At 41.5% G+C, this 15,947-nt stretch overlaps 1 protein-coding gene across 1 annotated transcript in view; it reads right to left on the bottom strand.

The window, feature by feature from the left end:
- AK5 (adenylate kinase 5) overlaps positions 1 to 15,947 on the bottom strand; it is a 226,893-nt gene that overhangs the window by 43,519 nt on the left and 167,427 nt on the right. The window contains exon 10 of the mRNA XM_024734553.1: positions 15,614 to 15,658. Coding sequence (XP_024590321.1) covers positions 15,614 to 15,658 — 45 coding nt within the window. The remainder of the gene's footprint in view (positions 1 to 15,613; positions 15,659 to 15,947) is intronic.

Raw genomic sequence — 15,947 nt, 5'->3', positions numbered from 1 at the left:
AGGGAGGGTGGGAGGGAGGGAGATGCAAGAGGGAAGAGATATGGGAACATATGTATATGTATAACTGATTCACTTTGTTATAAAGCAGAAACTAGCACACCGTTGTAAAGCAATTATACTCCAATAAAGATGTAAAAAAAAAAAAGATGCATTGAAAGAAGACAGATAAAACCGAATACATACAGTGTGATTCCATTTACATAAAGTTCAAAAATATCTATGGCATTTTTTCCAGGGGGCAGTGAATAGAAGAGGGCACAGGGACGCTTCTGGGATTTTTGTGGTTATGCTTTTTTTTTTAACATCTTTATTGGAGTATAATTGCTTTACAATGGTGTGTTAGTTTCTGCTTTATAACAAAGTGAATCAGCTATACATATACATACATCCCATCTCCTCCCTCTTGCGTTTCCCTCCCACCCTCCCTATCCCACCCCTCTAGGTGGTCACAAAGCACCGAGCTGATCTCCCTGTGCTATGCGGCTGCTTCCCACTAGCTATCTATTTTATATCTGGCAGTATATATGAGTCCATGCCACTCTCTCACTTCGTCCCAGCTTACCCTTCCCCCTCCCTGTGTCCTCAAGTCCATTCTCTACATCTGCGTCTTTATTTCTGTCCTACCCCTAGGTTCTTCAGAACCATGGATTCTGGTTATGTTTAATCTCTTGATCTGCGTGTTGGTAAGATGCGTGCGTCCACTTAGTGAAAATCCATCAAGCTAAACACTTATGATCCAAGTGCTTTTCTGTTTTGTTTCAGTTCAGTTACAAAAAAACCTTTAAAAAATTAAATCATTTATTCAGTTTTACAGTCTTGGAAAGATGCCCATGATATCTTGTTAAAGGTTTCAAAGTTGCATGCTCTCATTTTGATGAAAAACATATACTTAAAATATATATACATAGAAAAAAACTAAGAGGAATGTAAGTCAAAATCTTAATACTATTCACTCCCAGGCTTTGGGATTTTGGGTGATTTGTTGTTGTTGATACATGTTTTCTAGAAAGAAGATGTAATATTTTGTAAAAAGAAAAATCCTTAAACAAAAATTCTGGAGAAATTTTGGCTATATGTGTTCAAGAGACCTGATGGGGTGAAAAATGATGAAATTAGAATTTATGCATTCATTCCATAAGTTAATATGGAGAATCCACACGAGCAATACAGCATTTCAGTATTGAGGACACAAGGATAAGACAGTGCCCAGCTCTCAAGGAGCTTACAGCCTATAGAATAACAGAAGAAGCTAGATGTTCTTAATCAGATGAAAACATGACTCATAGGGAAGTTATACATGTCTTCAAATATTTGAATGGCTACAATGATGGAGAGGAAGCTGATTTGTTCTGTGCTGCTCTGCAGGGCGGGATTAAACAAAACAGCGGAAGTTTTGACAGAGCAGGTTTTGACTAGATCTTAGGAAGACCTTAAAGACAGTAGCTGTGCAACAGAAAAAGACCCTCTCACCTGCAGGGAGACCAAGCACATGCAGCCAGTTCTCTCCACTGGGGCCCAAGGATAGTCCCCTCCAGTGATGTTGTGCAGTGTTGGAGTTAACATTTTAATTTAGGGCTCTTCCTTCTTCGGAGAGGACTTGAAAACAAGGGCTCTAACCAGTTGTTTTTGTTCAGTCTGAGATACTGGAGATGCAAACCTTTTCTTTCTTTCTTTCTTTTTTTAAAAAAATATTTATTTATTTAATTTTATTTTTGGCTGCGTCGGGCCTTAGTTGCGGTGTCTGGACTCTTAGTTGTGGCACGCGGGCTCCAGGGTGTGCGGGCTCAGTAGTTGCAGCATGCAGGCTCAGTAGTTGTGGAGTGCGGGCTCTCTAGTTGTGCGGGGGCTCGAGGGAGTGGGCTTTGTAGTTGTGGCATGCGGGCTTATATGCCCCATGGCATGTGGGATCTTTTCCCCTACCAGGGATTGAACCCACGTCCCCTGCATTGGAAGGCAGACTCTTAACCACTGGACCACCAGGGAAGTCCCACAAACCTTTTCCAAGTTTGCATCCTCCTACCCCTATTTTCCCTGAGAACAACAACAACAAAAAAATCCTGTAAAACTAGAAGGTAAATATGAGAGGTATACGGACAGATTCATCAAGGGAAGTTTTTCCCTCCTGGTGCTTCCTCGCCTGTTTACCAGCCCTGCACTGGTCCTTGGTCAACATCTCTTTGATCACATCATTCCTGAGCATCCAGGGCTTCTGTGATTTGGCCATTTCTTTTCTGTTCCTGGGCCAGGAGGGGCATATTCCTACCACTGTGATTGGTTCCTTACTTAAAATTTCCCTTCTTGGAGCCCCCCATCTCCCCAACCCTCTCCCAAACTTAGGGGTCCCCACCCATTCGCTGAGGCTCCCCTTGGTTCTCAGCTTCTCCAAAAAGGGGCTCCCGACCATTCAGCCATTGTGCTTTCTTCATCCCCTCATCCGTGCTAACACTCACTGAATAGCTCCTTTGTCTACCTGTCCTGTATTGGTTCTAAAGTTTTCATAAGCATTAATCCTTGCTTCATCAAATAGATTATAAGCTCCTTGAGGGGTTTAAAAATTTTTTAAATTCAAAAAAATTCAAAAAAATTTAAAAATTAAAAAAAAAAAAATTCTCCCTTGTATTTACTGTAGTGATGATGCATAGTTCAGCTTTTTCTTGCTCTCTTATCTTTAATGACAATTTAGCAACATATGAACTCCAGTCCATACTCCCTCCTCTGAAGGATGGTGACACTTGGAAATCAGCACAACCAATGGAATGATTTGCTAGCTCTTTGTTTCGTATTTTGTATGCTTCCTGGCATCTATGCTAGCTACATAGTGGTGAGTGGAACTTGATTCTGATACAGAAGCCACATGCTACCTTACCCAGCAAAAGCCATATTTGTTTTCGTCTTTGTTTGGTGAGAAGGGGCCAGGAAGACTTCGTGAAGAGTCCATATTGCTCTTTCAGGACCCAACCAGAGGAAGAATCTCTTAGTTATAGCTGGTCCTTAAAAATGGCCGAGCTTTATAGTTTTACTTAAAACCTCTGCTCTTATAATTATGACTCCAAATGGTTATTAGAAGACAGGTTAATACTGTTATTTCTGACACCGTGTCTTTATTTACCACAGCTGAGCATGAGGAACGTGGGGACAATAACTTAATCTTAGCTCATCATCATCTTGCTTTCTCATTCATTCTAAAGACTTATACTGAACACCTACTAAGTGCCAGGTTTCTCACTGCTTAACATTCTCTTCCATTCTCAACAATAGTTGTTGGAATGAGGGACAGTCTGGGGGCTTGCCCCCCACAAGACCAAGCTGAGGACTTCCAAGAAAAACACAACTGCTCTGCATGCTGCTCTGCCCATGCCAGCTTCCCACGTGTTTACTCCAGGAGTTAGTCCAAACAGAGAAATATATAATTGGACCAAATATGTTCCTTCCCCTTTAAACTAAGGTCATTGGGGAAGTGTGTGGTGCGAACATGGTGATCAGCTTTCTGGTAGAAGATGTTCCTCGAGGAGTGGTAGGACCATCAGGAGTGCCCCAGAAAATATGGGAAGAAAATATCAACTGGGTCGCAGGAACCTGTCACGTTAAAGCAAAATAGCCGCATTCGCTTACGAGGAAAGAGTCCTTCATTGCCTTGACCATCTGATGGTTTAAATATATTTCATTTACAGCTAAAAAGGGACTCCCCGGGTGATGCAGTGGATAAGAATCCATCTGCCAATGTAGGGAACACGGGTTCGATCCCTGGTCCGGGAAGATCCCACGTGCAGCAGAGCAACTAAGCCCGTGCGCCACAACTACTGAGCCTGCACTCTAGAGCCCGTGTGCCACAACTACTGAACCCACAAGCCACAACTACTGAAGCCTGCGTACCTAGATCCTGTGCTCTGCAACAAGAGAAGCCACCGCAGTGAGAAGCCCGTGCACTGCAATGAAGAGTAGCCCCTGCTCGCTGCAACTAGAGAAAGCCCGCGTGCAGCAACAAGGACCCAATGCAGCCAAAAATAAATAAATAAACAAATGAACATGTTTTTATAGCTAAAAAGGTGCTCTGAGACTCTCGGTCCTAGAGCTTGGAGCAAAATGAGAGGGAAATACTTTGGGAATGTTACATATAGGAAGGCCAAAGGCCAAAACAGTCACTGTCCCCTTAATCACTGGCTTGTTATTCTGCTTCGTTCCTCAAGGCTAAATATGGTCTCCCAGAGTAAAAACTTGTTGTGTTGTTGTAAACAACTTCAGGAATGTGTCCACAAGAGGAAATGGCAGCCAATAGGCAGGCCTAAGCCAAAGGTCTAAGAGATACTTTCTCACCTCAACTCACCCTGATCCTAGCCAACCACACTTATTCTAGGTAACACCTCATTTAACAATCAATCCCTTAGGGAGTGTTTAATTTGAATGAACGACATCAGAAGCAGATACAGGAATTTAACCAATCTCTTAACATCTGTCATGGCTGCTGATGGGTTCCAATTGTAGGTTCCAATTAACTTCTGATTCCATCTTCGTCCCCCTTTTATCAAGATATTCTCTTTCTTATTGGTTGTCTCTCCTAACTCAATATACAGTAGTTATACTGATGGCTACCGCTTGTTGAGTATTTACTAAGAGCACTGTGACATGTGTTAACTCATTTCATTCTCACGTCAACCCTATGACCTTGGTACTATCATTGCTTCCACATCACAGATGAGGAAACTGAGGAAGAGTGAGTGTAAGGATGTTGCCCAAGGTCACACAGCTAGGACATGGGAAAGCTGGGATTTGAACTCAAGTAGTTCATACTCTTAACTAGACTCTGTACTGTCTCTCTATTTATACAAATGTGCTTGACTCTCTTATATTTAAGAACTATTTCACTCTGGAGCTTCCTTTTCCTTTAGATACTGCCCTAAGTCTTTTCTTTCTCTTAGAATTGAGTACATCTTCATTCCCTTACCTCTTAATCACCCCAAACCCACTGGCTTTACTTTCTCGTTTTCCACCGGAATTGCTCTTACCAAAGTTACCAATAGCTCTTTGGTTGCTAAACCCAACAGACACTTTTCATTACATTTTATTTCAACTTCCCTGGATGAAAACTCTCTCCTCCCTTGCCTTCTATGACACTATTTGCTCCTGTTTTCTTCTTTCCTATCTTTCCTCCTTCAGCTCTGGCATGGGTGTTTCCAAGCCTCCAGATTTCAGCTTTCCTCTAGCCTCCCTCTACCCAAGCTCACTGGGTGATCTCTCCCACATACATGTCCTCACCTACCATTGATATCCTGGTGAATTCTACATCTCTGTCTATAGCCAGAATTTGTATTCTGGGTACCAGATCTCAAAAACCTCTTGTTCAATGGACATTATCTCTGGATTTCCCAGAAGCATCTCAGTTTTGAAATGTTTAGAACTGAATTCTTTATGGCTCCCCAAAACCCACTTCTACCCCACATTCCTTATCTCTTTGAATGTCACCTCTGTCAACCCGGTGGTCTAAACCAGCCACTTCTGGGTCATGCTAATTCTTCTCATTCACCTGAACACACAACGGATTTTTTTTTTTTTTTTTTTTTATTACGGGGTGCAGACTCTCAACCACTGCGCCACCAGGGAAGCCCTAAATCTATAAATCCTGTTGATTCTACGCCCCACAATCTCTTGGATCTGTTTCCTCTTTTCCCTTTCAACTGCCTCTTTGTTCCTCACCTGTATGACCATCCAGATGACCTGTGGACTGACCTCCCCACCGTAGCCTTGGCTCCCATTCCCTGCTGTCACGGTGCTCTTTCTGAAACCTGTGTCTGATGACACGTGACTGAGGAAAAGCCCTGACGGCTCCTCACTGCTACAGGATTAAGTTCATATTTCTTAGCCTGGTCACGATCCAGACCTTGTCTCATCTCCAGCTCTGTGTCGCACCACTTCCCACCCCTCACCTCTGGGGCTCCCTCTTGCACACTTTTTCCCTCTCTGTGCGTGGGCCTACCCCAGTCATCTTCCCACTTGCACTTGGCCAATTCCTTTTCTTCCTCAGGACTCAGCTCTGACTCTCCCCTCTCCACCCTCACGTCCCCACTTCATCTTTCTCTCCATCACCTATGCTTCTGCCATTGCATGTACCAGCTGTACCATTTCTTTGTCCCCTCCCTACAACGTGAGCTCCTTGAGATTAGGTAGCCTTGTCTTTTTTCTTTGTACACTTAAGTCTATCTCTTTGCTGACATATATTAGAAACTCAAAAAATGTACCAAATGATTAATGAAAGTAACCCAAAAGAATATATACCTAATGGAAAAATTTAATATAGCAGCAAGGGAACAGATTTATCATTCGGGGAGTTAAGCAGCCCCCTTAAAGTCTATGTATCCTTTAGCTCAGGCCATTTTTTCCTCCACCTCCATACTAAGCCATGGTTTGAGATCAATATGGAGTCAGGGTACTCCATCCAACCCACAAGAAAGCACCAGAAGCACCAAGCTTCCTCAGATCCACCCAATACCACATCCTCAGACATTTGCTAGTTGCAGCCCTTGGCCTTCTGAAATAGTTTTGGTAAAGCTCACAAAAAGGTACCCACAATATGTCTTAGTAAAAGATGCAATGTATCAATATATTCTGAAATCAATGTGCTTTGGGAGGGGTTCAGTAATGCTTCAGATATGGGATCAGATTGTTTCCTTTTTTGAAGTTAATATGGAATTACACATAACTGGGAGAGACATAGATGGGGCACTCAGAGGTCTTTTTCATTGATACTCATTTGATGTCTTATTATTTTGTCATTGTTTTCAGACATCAATAGCTAAATATACAGGAACAAAGTAAAATAGAAAATTGAGGTACTTATTCAAAGAATTATGGCAAGCCCTTCCCTCATCTACCATATTCTCACAACCACACCTAGATTTTGGCCTCCTCACTATATATTTACATACCCTTCGATAGCATGAGCTTTGAAGTCTAAGAAATTTGGTCTGAGTCTTAAGTCTGTCACTTACTAACTGTGCAACCTTAGGAAATTTACTTAACTTTTCTGGACCTCCATTTCTTCATCTGTAAAATGGGGAAGTATATGAGTACAGATGATTGGTCTGATGATTAAATAAGATAATATGTATAAAGATGGCACAGTATATGGAACATAGTAAGTCCCCAGTATATGCCAGTTTTAATATTCTTATGAGGTAAATAAAATAAACATTTTTGAGGTAGAGGATGGGAACTTTGGCTTATTCAGTTGTCTTCACACTTCATTTCCTTGAGGCCACGTCTCTGCTGTACATGCTTCCAATTAGGAAAACAGTTCGCAACGTGTCAACTCATTGGCTATTCAAACTTGGGGTGAATAGAGGACAAACATTATTTTGCCATTTAAAAGAAATTCAGAGAGGCTAGTGGGTGAGTGACCAAGATGGCAGAGTAGAAGGACCCTAAGCTCACCTCCTGTCATGAGCACACCAAAATCACAATCTGCAGAATGACCATTGTTGAAAAAGATTGAAACCAGTTAGAAAAGATCCTCTACAGCTAAAGACATAAAGACAGAACCACAAGATAGGTAGGAGGGACAGACTAGAGATAAAATCAAATCCCATACTCTTGGGTGGGCGACCCACAAACTGGAGAATAATTATGTTATAGAGAGGCTAAGGGATTGGTCCAAAGGCACACAGAGCTTGGACACAAACATAAGATTTTGGGTGTTCTCTCATCTCCAGTGCTGGGTCTTGGGTCTGTAGCGTCTGACAGCGTCCAGTGATCATTCTTCATGGGTCTTGGGACAAGCAAAAGGGGCTTTCAGTGAGTCAAGCTTGGAGATGTGGCCTTGATTGAGTGAATAGGCTCAGTACCTAAAACTTCACCAGGTGACTCTGTTGGTGAATTAATGGCATTTCCAAAAAGAGCTCAACAAATGGGTAGGAAGACAATGAGTGTGAGGGTGTGAGGTCACCTTCACTTTACCTGGTAAAACTTACTCACTTGTGCTCTTTTCTTTTTAGCAATAGTTTGCCCTTCTGGATGACTTAACTCAGCAACATTCTTTTCTTTGAGGAAATAATTTTAAAAACATGGAGAAAAAAATCCCCTCTGCCATGTCATGCAGTGTTCCAAGGATTGTTTAATGTCTTTTTGAACCTCACTGTTCTTTAAGCATAGTGAGCCCTTGATAAAGGTTTATTAATTTGGTCTGTATAAATGAAGAAAGTGTTTTGTTCTAGTCAAACATACTTAGAGCTTTTTGCAGTGAAAAGGTTTATGTAATTAAGTAGGTTCATAGTCAGCACACAATGCCTGCATTTCTCCAACGTTAGAAGATATCCCATTGTTTTGTAAATATATTTGAGATTGTCTTGGTCTTTCCAGTGTGTCTCCCGTTACTTCCATCCTGAGTGGCCTGGACTTTGAAAAACAGGTATCGGCCAGGGTGAGTGCCAAAGGGGCCCTTAGTAACTGCACCCCTTCAGGGGAGAAAGAGCCGTGGCAATCACGCGGCTGTGTCTAGAGCAGGGATGATGTTTCACAGTTAGGGCAAGCCACGGGCTTTGGAGTCAGATGGAAACTTATTTCTCTATGTGAACTCAGCCTAGCTTATGAGCTGCCTGTTTTCTTGTCATAGTGGAAACTCAACCAAGTCTAGGCTGGGTTTTCTTAGCCTAATCCAATCATTTTTGATAACCCTGATAGTCCAGTTCTTTGTATCCCCCCCTCAATTCCTATGTTAAATCCTAAAGTCTAATGTGATGGTATTAGGAGGTGGGGCCTTTGGGAGGTGTGTGGGTCACGAGGGTGGAGACTCCATGAATAAGATTAGTGTCCTTATAAAAGAGGTCCCAGAGAGCTCTCTAGCCGCTTCCACCATGTGAGGGCACAGTGAGAAGATGGCTGTATAGGAAACAGTAATGGGTTCTCACCAGTCACTGAGTCTGTCGGTGTTTTGATCTTAGACTTCCTGTCTCTAGAACAGTGAGAAATAAATTTCTGTTTTTTAGTTTATGGTATTTTGTTAGCCCAAGTGGACTTAGACAAACTCGAAGTTCAGTTTCCAAGTCAGGGCTGTCACCCACCTGGAGAGTTTTCTTCACCCTTCCTTCAGTCCTGGTCTTCCCGGTGCTGTTGGTTCCCAGGGGTGTGTCCCCTCCACCTTCCATTCAGCCCCTTTTCTGGAGTCTCCTCCCGGTCCTCCAGATGCATTTCTCTTTGCCAGTTCTGACTAGCACCCAGACTTTCCTTTCAGGCATCCCTTGCACCACAGGGTATAGAGAAGCATTCAGAATTTTTCCAGGCCCACAGGAGCTCCCAGAGAAACAGGGACTTTTGGTAGATGTACCCCTTTCCCCTAACTGCTTCCTCACATTTGTGAGATTATTTGCTTTTTAAAAAATAATTAATTAATTAATTTATTTATCCTTGGCTGCTTTGGGTCCTCATTGCTGTGCTCGGGCTTTCTCTAGTTGCGGTGAGCAGGGGCTGCTCTTCATTGCGGTGCACGGGCTTCTCATTGCGGTGGGTTCTCTTGTTGTGGAGCACAGGCTCTAGGCACGTGGGCTTAGTAGTTGTGGCACACGGGCTCAGTAGTTGTGGCACACCGGTTTAGTTGCTCTGCAGCATGTGGGATCTTCCTGGACCAGGGATTGAACCTGTGTCCCCTGCAATGGCAGGCAGATTCTTAACCACTGTGCCAACAGGGAAGTCCCGGTTATTTGCTTTTGAAAGGACAAGTGAAAACAAGGCACAGGGGACTTTTTCCCTCCAAGATCTCCCAAATGCTAAGTCTGGGGTTTCTTATAGCTGCCCAAAAACACACCCCCAAATCTAATTAACCCAAGAGTTCTCATAGTGTGGTCCACAGACTGCGGTCCCCTATTTTGATTACAATACTAAGAGGTTATTTGCTTTTCACTGATGGTGCAAAAGCAATGGCTGTAAACCTGTGGTGCCAATCAAAGCCAATTATTCTAGTATTCTTCACCACCATGAACTCACAGAAAAAAAGAAAGAAAGAAAGAAAAAGAGAAAGAAAGAAAGAAGAAAACAATGCCATTGTTACTTAAGAATGCTCTTGATGAAGCAATGAAAAAGTTTAATTTTGACCTTAAGTGCCTATTATTGTAACATTTTGTGAGACAAAATGGGAAGATGAGTAAGGCACTTCAGCACAGCCAGGTACATTTAATGGTTTTCTCAAGAAAAGCACTGTGTGATCGTTTGAGTTGTTGAACTAGCTGTTTTTTAGTTGAACATCATTTTTACCTTCTGAAAGACTGAATAACAGATAAAACTATGGTTTTTCAGACTTGAGTATCTGGCAAACATTTTCTTGAAAAGTAATAAAGTGAGCCTGTCACTTCAAGGAAAACAACTGGCAGCATCTTTGCTAATGACAAAATCCAAACTTTCAAGCCCTGGATCCATCATTTACTAGTAAATTACTTAACTCTCTGACGTCTTACTTGAAAAATAGGATGGCGATAATACTCCATAGAGCAGATACATTAAGTAAGATAACATTATAAAGCATTTTGTACAGTGCCTGCTGTGTAAGTGTTCAATAAACATTGGCTTCTATTATAGCTACATCAAGTTAAAACAATCAGATTTCATTTTCATTTGTAATTTGACCAAATACATGAGTCAATTCCACCAAAAATGTTTAACCTGATCTCCAAGGAAATACTCTCTAAAAATTAGATTTATTCATAGTTCTTTAATAACAGGGCAACTATGAAATGACAATAGACCTTAATAAAATAATGACAGGCATTGAGATATTGGGTTTTAAGCAAAAATTCTCATTTCTTTAGTTTTCCTCCAGGAAATAAATAGGACTAGTTGTGCGGTGGTGAAAAAATGCACAGAATAACACAAAATATTATACAAGTACCTCCCAAAACTTACTAGTTAAAAGCGGTAGTTCAGCACCAATGCCAAGGTACACAAGGCCCTCTGTGTTCCTGCTACACTGAAAGCTACAGCCATTGAATGATGTCTTCATCATTATGCCATTAGTCTCACACTTCTCCTGTAAAGTCAGATGATTTTCCAAACTGAAGAACTTCTACCAAGGCTTTGGATAGGAATTAATGGGAATTCAGGTTATGTTACATTTGGGGGATAGGCAGGCCATGAAAAGCAGAGAAGGGAAAAAGAAGCCAAAATAGATTGGGTAATAGCAAGATAATGATCAAGAGATTTAAAAAAAGAAAAAAGGAAAGAAATGTACCGGAAAAGGTTGTGAAAAACTGTAGGAGCCTGTTAATGGAATGTCACCGGGCTCTTTAAGATATTTTTGCATTTTCCAAATAATTTTCTGTTTTCGGCAACGATTGTGACCCAGTCTTGTACATCAGCACAGTTCTTCTTTTTTTTTCTTTTTAATTTATCAATTAATTAATTCTTGGCTGCGTTGGGTCTTCATTGCTGTGTGCGGCTTTCTCTAGTTGTGGTGAGCGGGGGCTACTCTTTGTTGCGGTGTGTGGGCTTCTTACTGCAGTGGCTTCTCTTGTTGTGGAGCACAGGCTCTAGGCGCATGGGCTTCAGTAGTTGTGGCTCACAGGCTCAGTAGTTGTGGCTCGTGGGCTCTAGAGCACAGGCTCGGTAGTTGTGACGCACGGGCTTAGTTGCTCCACGGCATGTGAGATCTTCCCGGACCAGGGCTCAAACCCGTGTCCCCTGCCTTGGCAAGCGTATTCTTAACCACTGCGCCACAAGGGAAGTCCCCAACACAGTTCTTACATCTTGTTTGTGAACAACCATAGAACCCTTTTCAATCCTTTTGATCACCAGGCCCTATCCTGTGAGATATCTTATCTGTTCTTTGGAAGGCATTTCTCTATAAATAGCTACTGAGCTGCCTTCTTCATGAACAGAGAGGCAATAATTTTCACAACAACATTCAAAGGGCCAACTAGGTCCATCCTTGTCATTTTTCCCTCTGATCTAGACGGTACACTTTCTCTGAACATTTTTTCGACTCAGAGGGCAGTCAGTGCAATTATTTGTCCCCACTTAAAACTATTTTGCAAATGAGCAAGAAAAAGCAGCAGCTTGGAATGGGGAGGAGTTGTGTGGCTTGTTCTCTGTGAGAAGGCAGCAGCCACATGGCGTAAGAAGCGTCTGGTTAGGTTCATAGTTAACCTGAAAACCATCCTGCCAGAAGCAGCCTGTCAGTTCTGGTCCAGGAATTCCAACTGCTATTTCAGTTGTTACGGAAACTGACCACACTGCTTCCTAAAGAATTCATTATTCCAACAAATATTTGTTGTTCTAGTCATTCTGGGGCATCTAAATGAGTGATGCAGACACAGGGATAGAGAAGCACAGCGGAGGAAGGCTGGAGATCAGAGAAGACCGCACAGAGACCTAAGAATTAAACCTGACCTTGGGGCATGATTAGTCAGGGGAGAAGACATTTCAGGTGAGAGGACAGGCAAAAGCAGAGGAAAGTTCAAGAGATAATAATGGTGCAGGTGAGGTTGGGGCTGAAGACTCCTATGTGGGAAAAGGGGAAGACACGTTGAGGCCAGTAGGGAGAGAGCTTTGGAGGCCAGACTAAGGAGTTAGACCCTTCTGTGGGCAAAAGGGAACCAGGAGACTTTAAACCAGGACACTTTAGGAATATTAATATTATTATCTTAAGACTAACGGTGAAGATGTCAACCTAGGTTCTGGCTAATACTACAACCCCACCTGTCTTGGTAGCTGTCAGGACAATAATTTGAAAAATGAAAAATTCAGCCATCTTCTCATATAGACAAAACCACACTTACTTTACTGAAATCAGCTGACTGTGGTTGATTAAAGCTCATCAAAACTGCTATGGGTGTGTCGACGACAGCCCGAGTATTTTTATGAGCTTCAAATTGACCTGCAATAATACAGCCTCAAAATACCATCCTGCCATCTGTCGAGAAAGTACAGTTGATCCTTGAACAATGCGGGGCTTAGGGGTGCGAACCCTCCCTGCAATCGAAAATCCATGTATGACTTATAGCCAGCTCTCTGAATACTTGGTTCCTGCTGATACATGGTTCTGAATCCGTGGATTTAACCAGCCTGGACCGGGTAGTACTGTAGTATTTATTATTGAAAAAAATCAGCGTATAAGTGGACCCGTGCAGTTCAAACCCATGTTGTTCAAGGCTTAAGTATATTTAGAACTAAAGCCTTAATTTTCAAGCAGAATCCAGTAAATAGCCTAGAAGGAGAACCATCATTTTCCTTCTCATTGCAGTTGCTTTGTACATGGCCCAAACAGTAAGTTGAAATCCTTCTTTTCTAGAATAGTGACTGACTAACAAGTTGAAGTACAGGACAGTCTGGTTGATATAAAAAAAAAGAAAACCTTTATTCAGAGCGGCAGTTTTTAGTGTGGTCTGTGGACCCTGGAGGGTCTTAAGGTTTGTCTGGTGACAGACTTTTTTTTTCTTCTTGGCCGCACTGCATGGCATGTGGGATCTTAGTTCCCCAACCAAGGATCAAACCCGCATCCCCTGCATCGGAAGCGTGGTATCTCAACCACTGGATCACCAGGGAAGTCCTGATGCCAGATTTTATTTTGTGCTATTTCACCTTCTGAAGGGCACAGGGCTTAGTAACAGGTGAGCTGAGATCTTTAGGCCTGGCTAGATAGAAGCAATATTTGAAAATACACTCAAAATTCAAGTATGGTGCCGAACAATGGGTAAATCTGAAATAATATTATTCTTAGGGACAATAACAACCACCACAAAACATGCTGTACTATTTTAAAAAGCTTTTTTTTGGACCCCATTATTATAAACACAGATTGCTATGTGATAATAAAGGCTCATTCTTTGGATTCCTGAACTTCAAGTTTAAAGAGTTTCCCCTTTTCCTAATTTGGCCTCTAAGATAAAAGCTGGACAGAAAGTATAATTTATTGTGTATACTCTAGATGCCAAGATAATTGATTAAAATTTGTGTGGAAAGGGAAATATTCTTTGAAATTATGATGATGAGTTTCTTTTTGGTAAGGAGTAGACATAATGTACTTTTACTTTCTGAAAAGAATGTAAACTAAGTGAGGCAATTGTCCATCCAGTTCCCAAGGCTAAGGTCAACTAGAGACAAGCAGGTCAGAAACAGAGCTCAGTTGAGCTCAAGAATTCTCACTGCTTAGACACGCTGTTGGCTTTGGCTAGACTTCGTCTTCCTCTCACCTGCCACTAATCCCTTCAGTCATCCATCTTGTCCTTTAGTTCCCTGCTTGAATGTCACTTTCACAGGGCCTTCCCTGATCACCCATTTTTACCCCAAACACTTCACCCTGCTTGTTCGCTGTTTCAGCTCATTTCCTTCCCAATGCTTTTCAAGGTTTGTGATAATAACCTGATTAGTTCTCCTTTTCCTCTAAGATGGAAACTCTCTGATCCCTGCTCACTGCCCAGCATGGGTCCAATATTCAGTAAGTAGTTGGTGGATGATTAAATGTGGGGGACCGTCTAGGGTGACAACCCACATAACTCAGTGGTGGGGTGAGGAGGGCCCGGAAATGGGGAACCACAGCCATGGACCCTGGTCTCCTCTCTGCCACCAGTTGTTTGAATGACCTGCTTCAAACCCCTTAAATTCTCTGTGACTCAGTTTCTTCATCTGACAATGAGGGAGGTTTACTGAGAGATTTCCAAGGAAGAATCCTGACTTTAGGGTGCAAGATTCTAAGTATATCTGAGTATATTTCTAGGGTGCTGATAACCATTCTTTTTCCCACTCATTGAGGAGGTGTGGGCCTTTTCATTATTTCTGAATATAAATAGGTAATTTCTGAAAAATGTACAGTATTAAGTGAGTGTATTAACTTTTCTATAGACTTGACTAGCTAGAGGGAAGAGCACTAAAAGTTTTGGGAGGTGATCTGACGATATTTTGTCCTATTCTATGTAATTTTAACTGCTGTGCAACTAGTCCCATTTATTCCCAAGAGAAAAACTGGAAATCTGGTTCTCATACTAATAAGCTCTGTGACCTTGGACAAGTTGCTTAACCTTCTGAGGCTCGCTTTTCTTGTCTGTGTAATAGATATGTAATAGGGATAGACTGCCAACCTATAAGATTGTGTAAGGATTAAACGAGATAACTTGGAACATAATAGGTGCTCAGAAAATGCTGGTTAACCCGAAATGAATTTTGTCCCACAATTTATTTCCCAATGAGTTTCTTAGCACTAGGGCATAAAACAAACAAGATTGTTTTTGTTGTTAGCTGTATGGAATGCAGGGTATGGTTATTAAGGTATACTTGAATATGTGGTTACTGACGTATTTAGTTTAGGGAGGAGCAGGTCATTGTTCAAACAGAAAAGGTGTTAGATTTTAATAGACATAGGCATCCTTTTACCCGTGGGATTATAATGCATTTTATTATCATAGAGCTAAACTCAGAAGTTTGATATTCCTTAGAGTCCTGCTTTGTCTATGCTGAAAAGATACAAAGCAAAAGTAATATAAAACTGTATAAATGCAAGGAATGATCCGGAAGCCTCGGGGGTGTAATCTTGACTAAAAAAGGGCCAAGACTTCAAAACAGGTTGAGAAATGAGTAGTCTTTTTTCCTTACCACATTGTTATTATTAGCAATTACATTTGAAAATTTGAGGGCTGTTACTCACCAATCAGGAAAATAATTTTACACTTTCTCAAATCTTCCGTGAAACCTTTAAAATAAGAATAATTTAAGTTATACAGAAAGAAAAACTGTATTGAAACCCTGGTTTTATACTATATAGTATATAGTATTATATAGTATATAGTATAGTATAATATATACTATTACATTATGTATTATAGTATACAGTATTCTATATAATATATAGAGAATAGATAGGATAGAGATAAAACACAAGTCATGAAGGTGGGGAGTGAGAACTGAATCTTGGGAACCACTGCTTTAAGGCAAAGGAATGATTAGGGATTTTTGGCAAAGTGTGAAACTCTGCAGAGTTT

The sequence above is a fragment of the Neophocaena asiaeorientalis genome, unplaced genomic scaffold (genome assembly GCF_003031525.2).
Source record: "Neophocaena asiaeorientalis asiaeorientalis breed wild unplaced genomic scaffold, Neophocaena_asiaeorientalis_V1.1 scaffold15, whole genome shotgun sequence".
NCBI lineage: Eukaryota > Metazoa > Chordata > Mammalia > Artiodactyla > Phocoenidae > Neophocaena > Neophocaena asiaeorientalis.
This window is presented reverse-complemented; position numbering and strand designations above follow the sequence as displayed.